General features: G+C 38.3%; 1 protein-coding gene across 1 annotated transcript; it reads left to right on the forward strand.

The window, feature by feature from the left end:
- The first annotated feature begins 5500 nt into the window (after window positions 1-5500).
- On the forward strand, window positions 5501-8233 carry LOC122029187 (transcription factor MYB88-like). The gene is made up of 9 exons (XM_042588128.1): window positions 5501-5600; window positions 6351-6421; window positions 6518-6639; window positions 6741-6920; window positions 7004-7137; window positions 7265-7410; window positions 7517-7590; window positions 8077-8148; window positions 8227-8233. The coding sequence occupies exons 1-9, from the start codon at window positions 5501-5503 to the stop codon at window positions 8231-8233; spliced, it is 906 nt and encodes a 301-aa protein (XP_042444062.1).
- Window positions 8234-10018: the final 1785 nt, after the last annotated feature.

Below are 10018 nucleotides of genomic sequence, written 5' to 3' on the forward strand. Positions count from 1 at the left end.
TTGATAACAAAAAAGTGGGGTTTTAAGAAAAAAAATCTAAGGGTTGAAGACTTAGAAAAAATATTTCTAAAAAAGTTCTAAGTTTTTTTTTTAAAAAAAAATTAGAAAATTTTTCTAAGTACTTTAAGCTGAGATTTCTAGTTTCAGGAAAAAAATGATTTTTGAAAAAATTTTCTAAGTTAACAAAAAAAATTATTTTTGAGAAAAAAGATTTAAGTCTTTGCAAAAATTATTTTAAAAAAATCCTAACTTAAGGTTTTATGAGTAAGAATTTCAGGTAAAAGTATTTTTCTAAGCATAAAAATATTTTGAAAAAAATATTTGAAAAACTTTGAAAGCATTAAGTAATTCTAATTTTAATGCTTTGCCAGAAAGTTAATTAAACATTTATTTCAATATTTTGGCTTCCAGGTCGTGGCGAGGCACTAGGCCTTCTTGGTTATTGGAGCAACAACCACTTCCTTAGACAAAGCCTCATAGAGAAATTTATTATTTACTTTTCTCACTTAAAGCGCTAATTTAATTTTAAAATTAATTTAAGCATGACTTTGGAACCCAATATAGGTTCCAGCCTACTGGATTAACCAAAAAACTTTTAGGGACATATTTTCTTGAAATGTTCTTAATTTGTCCCGGGTGATATTTAAAGTACCAATTTAAATTATTAAATCTTCTAAAATTGGTTTTAGATGAACATGCATAAATTTTCAAGTTATCTACTTGAATTTTCAAATCATCATTTTCAAGTTTCAATTTTTCATTTGCTAGTTTTAATTTATCTAATTCTTCTAAGGGACAAGACTTAGCTAGAATTACTTTTAAATTTTTTATTTCTTTTTCTAATTTACAGCAGTCTTTAGTTAATAACTTAATAAATTTAAAAAGTTTATCGGGAGGAAGAGAACGTACCTGACTTACCTTGTCGAGTTCGTTGTTCGTGTCTCCCCTGAACTGCTGCTTTCTTCTAACGAAGCTCCCCCTTCATCGATGCTCTCGATGCTCATCTCGGAAGAGCTTGACTCGCAGTCGTCGTCTTGATGACTCGCCATCAGTGCGAGGCCGGAGAATACCTCGACTTCCGATTCGGACGACGTATCGTCCCACGTCGCCTTTAGGGCCTTTCGCTTTTGGATAGGCTTCTTACCCTTCTGCTTGTCCTTGTTCTTCAGCTTGGGGCAATTGTCCTTGACGTGCCCTTCTTCGTTGCAGTGGTAGTAGCAGATTGTCCTTTTCTTCTTCCCCTACGGATGGTTAGTAGATCTGGATTTACAAAGTTTCTTAAATCTTCTGACCATCATTACCATTTCCTCGTCGTCGAGAGAAGATTCCGACTCGGGTTCGTCTCTTGAGGCTTTGAGGGCGACGTTGTTCTTGGGCTCCTTCGTACCTGCACATCTTGATTCGTGCACTTCAAAAGTCGAGAAAAATTCTTCTAATGAAATTTTTTTGAAATGTAAAAGGCATCTACTAGTGATGCCCATTTCGAATTTCTTGGAAACGAATTTAACGTGTACCTGAGCGAATCTTGGTTACTTACCTTTTCTCCGAGATTCGTGAGTCCGGTGATTATTTCTTTTATTCTGGAGTGCAGATGTGCGACTGTCTCGTCTTCCCCAAGTTGCAGGCTGGTGAGCTGATTGCGAAGCAGATCTCGTCTAGCGAGCTTGGTTTCGGACGTACCTTCGTGCAGCTCAAGGAACTTCTCCCAAAGTTCCTTTGCCTATACATTAGTAAGATTATACCATAGTGTAGGATTTTGAGAATCCTACTAGACCCTTAGTTGTTATACTTTGTCAACCATTATCTCCCATTCGTGGTTGAGAGAGTCGTTAGCAACCGTTAATATATCCTGTCTTCCATACGTGGGTGAGAGAGAGAGAATCATTAGTGACCATTGGTATATACACTGTCTGCCCACGGGAGCATCCGTGGTGGAGCGTTCTCTCCAGACAGTGATTAGTTATTTACCCTATCCACCCACGGAACCATCCATGGTAGAGAGTTCTCTCGCGGATAGTGACTAGTCATTTACCTTGACTGCCCACGAGACCATTCGTGGTAGAGTGTTCTCTCGCAGTTAGTGTTTGTTATATACTTACTATATGTCGGTCACATATTTATGCGCGCAGGTTTGGATATACTGTATGTACTTTCAATTTGTTGGTTATTTTTGGTTCTACAAGTTAGTGTTATTGATTATACTTTTGGTTAGTTGGTAATTACGTTAGGACACCTACATTGGTTAGTAAGTATGTTATCTGAGACTGCATCCTTTGATCTCCTGTCAGAATATTATTCATACACTATTTTCTTCTATCCACTGAGTGGTTGTACTCACTATCCTTTGCTTTTCTCTTGACTTTTAGGTTAGTAGATAGAGGAGGTATTGTGTTGCTTAGAGGTCCTGGGTGCTAGTCCCGCTCAAGTTGGGTTTATGTTGAGTTGCTTCGTTTAATTGTTTCTGTTGCTTATAGTTATAGTTATTTCTATATCGGATTTTGAGTATATTCACATGCACATGCATATATACACGCATTATCATTTTGTAACTTGGTGCTGTTATATTACATCGGTATTTTTATGTTAGCTTGAATTGGTTCGATATCATATTTCCTATATTGTCACTAGGGGGTACCATCCAATTTAGAGGACAAGTATACCCTCGGGGCGTGACAATTTTATTGTTATTAGAGCATAGCCTAAATTCAAATGTTGGGTTTTGTATCTTTGGGATTTTGATCTCGGTTCGATTTATGATTTTTTTGAGTTTTGGAAAAGGTAAGCCAAAGGACATCTGAGTTATATGGAGTAAGGTATACCTCTGATGATTATCTTACCTTTTGTGTTCACTACTTGATATATGTTATGGTTAGACACACTCCAATTTAGTTGGATTATGTATTTGTTTCTATATCTATCTAGTGGATATTCACTGACTTGGTGTACCATGATGACACTTAGTCAATCAACCCTATTCACAATTGTGGTCGAGGTTGACCATGAAGCGACTAGTGACCCGTTGAGGACTCTACCTTGATGAAGAGAATGTTGTTTCTATAGTAGCACTGACTGATATTGAGTCAGAAAGCAAGGATTGAATCTGCCAACAACATAATGGATATCAAGAAGCACAGTCTCAGGAAATACCAACAGTCATACCACCCTTGCCACTACCAATTGGGTAATAGACAAGGAACATATATTCATACTATCATATTTAGTAGAAGATTGATGTATTATGTTTCATGGAGATTTTGACTACAGACAACTTGTACCTAGTTAGATAACCTAGAAGGTACATTTGGATATATAATTTGTATTTATATGGAAGAGATAATGCTAATTGATCATCACTTATGAGACCAGAACACTACAAGGTGGAAGAATATGAAACATCATGAGCATATAAATGTTGCCCATTTGGATGCAACACCTGTTATGCAGAGACCTTTTTCACCTAGCAATATGACATGGACATACGAATATCAAAGAAGAGGAATAGGTTACTTGAGTTAGTGGAGTCATCTTGCCAAGGAAAAGGAAAGATTGAATTTAACAAGTTTCATTTGATCTCCAAACTCCTCCAACTTTACAAAGACATCGTACAAGATACATCAAGTTTAATTTCTACTATTAGAAACTTTGACAATGTACTCTATGAACTAGCATGTGCCCCGAATTGTGTTAGATGAACCATCTTTTATTTCTATCGAGTAGGGAACATGCCATGTATATAATTTTGCGCCATTATAACTACTAGATAGCAAATTCTTTCCTGGCAAAAGCACTCACCAGATGATATTCCTTGTTAGGTTTTTCGGGCCGCAAAAACCGCTTTTTGCGTTGCGGAACCCCCGAAATTCCCATGCCACGGATCCGTGTGAAGAATAAAATTTTGTAAAACTTTCACGTACGAGTTTCTAATCAAGATCTAAACTAGATCTACAAAGAAGAAGAGCGTTACCCTTGATGCGAAGCCCTTCGTGTAATCCCGCTCGTCTAAGGTTCGCCGGATCTTGAGAGTATCAAAGTAGATACTCCTCTATGTGTATCCACACAAGCAAGAGATGGAGAAGAAACCTTAGAGTGTGCTAGCACTCATGCAAGGTCTCGACAATGGAGAGGAGGGAGAGAAGAAAAACCTTGAGAGGAAGAAGAAGAAATGAATTCACTTGAATGAAAAAATGAATTCATTCCACACTAAAAGTGGCCGACCACTTCATGAGATTTGTAACCTCCATGGGATACCAAGAGTCACAACTCTTGGTAACTCCCATGAGGTGGCATCCCACTTAAGCAAACATGATGATGTGGAGCATCATCATTGGCCCACTCTTTGCCAACTCACCAATGAGGTGGCAAATGGTCAAGTCAAACTTGACCCTTCATCTTCCTCTCAAGTCAAGTCAAACTTGACCACTTCATCTTCCTCTTAAGTCAAGTCAAACTTGACCACTTCTTTCCCTTGGTTGATCTAATCTAACCATTGGTTCAAGTCAATTTGAGTCCAAATTAGATTAATTGAATTAAATTAATTAAATGAGTCTAAGTCCAAATTAGACTCACTTAACACATGAACCAAATTGAGTCCAACTCAATTAGCTCAATTTGGATTACTCTTAATCCAATTTGGTTCATCACATTAACCTAATCCTTTAGGTTAATCAAATGAACCTAGTCTCCATCTAATTTCCCTTTGTGTGTGACCCTATAGGTTCTTATAACATTGGCAATCTCCTAAACCCATTTAGAAGCATATGTAATCAGCGGTATCTAGCAACACATCATTACTATCCAAGTTATAAGAATGTTGAGATCCAACATCACCTTGTAACTACTAATTGTGACTCTTCACACTACAACAAAAACCCTCATAGACATCGGTGGAACAACAATAGTTTTAAGCAAAAACCGATGTCTTTGAGTATTTTACACCGATTTTTTCCAAAACCGGTGTCTATGAGCGCAGATTTTCGCTCATAGACATCGATTTTTTAGGCGATGTCTATGAGCGCCTTTTTTTCGTTAATAAACACCGATTTTTACAGCGATTTTTAAAATCTGATGTCTATGATTAAATAAAATAATTTAATTTTTCCACCCATACTTAGCCGAAATTTGCAACACTTCATTCTTCCCTCCAAACCTAAACCTATGTCGCGCCGTCCACCCATACTTAGCCCTAAACCTATATCGTCGCTATGACACCACCACTTTCCTCCGGCCATCTCTCTCAGCCCCTCATCTCCCTCTTCTCCTTCTAGCGTACCTGCCTCTCCCGATCAGGATCAAAACCACCTGCTCCGGTCCTAAGCAAAACCGCAACATAAATGATAGATGCAATTCCCCCCTTCGAAGAGCACATCGGCCTTCCCATCGGTGACCCTCTGCACGATCCCACTGTACATGTGGAAAGGGTTCTTTGGGGATCACGATCATCCCGGGCAAGAAAAGGGGAAGCTCGGGGAGCTTCGGCTTCGCACGTGCCAGCAACACCGCAATGCTCTCCTCGCCGCCCGCCCTTGCCTTTGCCTCAGAAGGAGAGGGGTTCCGCTGGATGAAGTCTTTGAGGCCCTTTTCGCCGCCTGGGAAGATTGAGGGTGAAGATTGAGGCCCTGTGGAAATGTGAAAACCCTAATCCCCTCCTTACATCTACACTCTTACCTGTTGCAGTTCTTTGATCTGATGTTGGTTCTGTTTGCCTTTTCACTATTGTGGTCATCGGTGGGAGATTTGAGTGGATCGATTGATATGTGTAGGGTTTACTCGATCAATTTGTTTTCTTTGCAAATCTACGCCCATAGATCGGTTTGGTTCTTGCCTTTTAGTGGCTGTCTGCAAGACCACCTTCGAACTCCGATTATATCAATCTCCTGGGTCTACAAAATCTGCACTCCGCCAAAATTGAACCTTTCCTCTCTGAGATACCATCGTTGTACCAATCTCCGGGTTCTACACTTTCAATTTGTTAGGAGGAGGCAACAAATCGCAAACAGAGTCGAAGAGAAATGAGAGGAGGGTTACTGGAAATCGAGCCTAAGGAGCTCAAGTTCGTCTGTAAGTCTACATTTCCCTTTTCTCCTCCTCGATCAATCGATCCATGTTTTATGTGTTTTTCATGGTTTGCTTTCTTTTTGGACGGTGTGAGGTTGGAGTCGTGTACGATCTTAAACTTGCTTAATGGTTCGCATTTGGTCTTCGAAATAGTCTAAGTCCTACATTTCCCTTTTTTTATGATCATGCATGATGGTTGTGGATTGTTTTTTTTTGGCTTCTTGGGTGGACTGTTTGATCGCAAGGAATTCAGTTAGTTTTCTAACAATTTTTTTTGCTGGTTGTGGATCGAGCAGTTGAGTTGAAGAAGCAGAGCTCGTGTTACCTGGAGCTAATTAACAAGACAGATCAGTACCTTGCCTTTAAGGTATTTCTTTTCTCCTTTTTATTGCATTATTACTTACATCTGTGTCATTTATTGATTTAAATTACTGGTTTGATCAAATCTGGATTTCTTATGTAGTTGTTTGGGTTTTGTAATCTAACTAATCAAGCTACCTGTCATTGCTTGAAGCTTTCTGACAATCAGGCACAAAAGATGTTTGGCAACAGATGGACAGAGATTGCAAAGGTTGTATCAGGAAGGTATTTCAACCAAACTTCTTTATTTAGTATTTACTAATAAGCCATCCGCTGTGATGGGTGGACAGGTTGTATAAATATGATTTGTATTTGCTTTACAATAGAACAGATAACGCTGTAAAGAACCGCTTCTCCACCCTCTGCAAGAAAAGGGCAAAATTTGAGGCTTCATCCAAGGAGAATAGTGTTCCATCTTTGGACCCAAGCAATAAGAGGGTTCTTGTTGAAGAACCATCTATAGCAATACTAATAGGGGAACCATCGACATCAAATAAGCAGATGGGGTAGATGAATTCACTGTGAACTAAACCACCAAGAAAAAGTTTAATTATTTATTTTTCTTATTAGTATTTCATTTGCAAGATAGGTATCACATCTCTCCTCTCAAAGAGACAATTGAAGCACATAGGAGATCTCTTGGGGAACATGGTCCAGCTCAACATCTGCAAAGGCCACCTCTATTAGAAGTTCAAAACTTTGACACAGTTAATCAGTCATCAGGTAATATGAGAGGCTATACATATGATGGTAAACCACTATCAATTTGGTTTATCTTCTTTTTGTGAAAAGATTTGTTGATGCCTTCTGCTTCCCCCTAAGCCCTCGCCTTTTCCTAATGACTAAGCAGCTTCCAATAAGGTTAGTCAAGCAACTTTCCTTGGGAGAGATGACCCAAAACTAACTGCCTTGTTGCAACAAGCTGAATTGCTGACTACCCTTTCCAAGAAGGTTAATGCAGAAAATACCAACCAAAGTCTTGATGAGGCTTGGAAGGTGCTAATTTTGTCAGCGCAAATGATTTATATTCAATTTGCTTGAAATGTTAACCTAACTTCTATTTCATTGGTGTTGTGAATCTTTGGAAACTTTGAACCATTAGGAGCTTCAAGAGTACTTGATTCAAACTGAAGACAGTGGGCTACTAAGAAAAAGAATTGCTAATTTTGTAATCAGGTAACTAATCAAGCTACCTGTCATTGCTTGAAGCTTCAAGAGTATTTTTCTCTTGTAAATATTCAATGTTTTCATGACCTCACATTGATGGTTCTAATTGGAGTGGATCATAGTTCCTGTAATTTGATTCAACATATGCTAGTTCCATGTCTCGTTTATGCATGAGTGACTGGTTTCACTCATTTGGTTTATGTTAGCTACATCTATCTTGTTTGGTTCAGTCTTGATCAGTTCCTAATCGTTTCTTCCATAAGTAATCTCATGAATTTATGCATACCAGTGCATTTCAACTCTATGTTAGGGTTTTGATTTACTGGAACCACATTTCAACTCTAAATTAAACTTACCTTTTTCAACTCAAGAAATTCTATAGCCTCATGTGCCTGGTTGGTAACTTGTGTTTACTGTCATATGTTGATGAATGGCCTAAAAGCCACTTCTATTTCTACCTTGAGATATGCTGATAGTTTGTTGGGTTTTGATCAGGTTGTTGAAGTACCAAATGTCAGTTGGGATGATATTGGTGGGCTGGAAAATGTCAAGAGGGAACTGCAAGAGGCATTTGAATGTGAAAAGTGGTGAGATTAGGGAAATGAAAGGTGCAAGAAGAATGGAGCAGTATAGCAAGTTGAACAGATTCTGATTCTCATAATTTAATGCCCCCATCGGGTTTGCCTCCGCCGGCCTCTCGAACAACGAGATCCGTCTGGAGGATGAGAACCCTCTCATTGTCGAGGACAACAGTGCCCCCATTAACGGCGTGGCGGAGTATGGGAGGCCGAAGAAGGTTTTGATTTTGATGAGTGATACTGGTGGTGGGCATCGCGCGTCGGCGGAGGCCATCAGGGCTGCCTTCAACCAAGAATTCGGCGATGAGTACCAGGTGAATTAGAAATTTAATTAGTGGTCTTGTCTCCAAGTGGTCTAGAAAGTAGCCTTTCCCCTTGCTCTATGGATCAAAATCTTGTGCTAGTGTAGGTCTTTGTGACTGACTTGTGGACGGAGCATACGCCCTGGCCATTTAATCAATTACCGAGAAGCTACAATTTTTTGGTAAAGCATGGTGCTTTGTGGAAAATGACGTACTATGGTACCGTACCTCGCTTGGTGCACCAACCACATATTGCGGTAACTTCAACGTTTATTGCTCGGTTAGAATGTTTCCTTGTTTTTATCTTTCCGACACCTTGTTTTTATTCTTTTTCAACATTAAAATAGTGTTGGATAACTTCTAGATGTGTGTGTTGGGAAAATTGGTTATTGTTATGAATTAGTATCAATGTTCCTTAAATAGTTTAGCTGTAAGTTTATCATTCACTTTGGCTTAAAACGATGAATTCCAATATTATCTTATCCTCAATCTCTTTCTTTGTGTTGGCTAACATGAGTTCTTATCCATATTGCAGAGAGAGGTGAAAATATTCTACTTATTGACCTTCTCTCTGATTGTTTCACACAAACCTGAGAATAAATAGTTTGATGCGATTTTTGACTACTGAAAATGGATATACCCTTTAATTCAGTGAGAAATGTTGGATCAGAGAGAATCATCAACTTATATTTGTAGTTAAGATCTTCTCAGAGACATTTTTTAGTCTATTTATCTCTATTATTTGGCACAATCAAAAGCCACAGTCACTAAACACTAGGAAGAACTGTGTGCCTTGGTCAGTGATGGTGCAAAAAAGAGGATCATTATCATTATCATGCCTAGTAATTTCAATTAAAGTCCATGCTGCTTTTATCTTAGGCGTATGAGGTAATCAGTGAAATTATATGGAAGTGGTTTTTTTCAATTAAAGTACTAGAACTATAGACTTGTCCTCTGCTCATTTTACTTTCTTAATTTGAGAGCAAATCAGGAGAACCCTATTTAAATTTAAATAGATATCTCATTTCATCATCGAGTGGATAAATGCATAAATCTTTATGGTATTTTGCAGGTAAAGATCACTTTCATGTTTCTCAGTTTGGTGGAGAATAAGGTAAACCTTTCCATTAAAGGATCCAGAAGATTAATTTTTACTTACTGGAGTACTCCTCAATTTTCATCAGTACAACATGAATGTATTCCACAAGCTATTCTGGGAATGGATGTTATTTGTCAAGCAAAGTCTGGAATGGGTAAAACGGCGATTTTTTTACTTTCTACTCTTAAGTAAATTGAGCCAACAGTAGGCCAAGTTGCTACACTTGTGATATGTCATACAAGAGAATTGGCCTTCCAGGTTTGACTTTATTTTTAAAGAATGATTTATGTTGATTTTAGTGGTTCTAGAATTTTGATTCATATTTATATTTGTGCAGATTTGCCATGAGTTTGAGCGATTCAGAGCGTACTTACCAGACATCAAGATTGCTTATTGTATACTGTACTTGTTGTCCAGTAACTTATCTTTGAACTATTAATATTATATCGTGATATAGG

This window comes from Zingiber officinale, chromosome 10B, assembly GCF_018446385.1.
Source record: "Zingiber officinale cultivar Zhangliang chromosome 10B, Zo_v1.1, whole genome shotgun sequence".
Classification (NCBI taxonomy): Eukaryota; Viridiplantae; Streptophyta; class Magnoliopsida; order Zingiberales; family Zingiberaceae; genus Zingiber; species Zingiber officinale.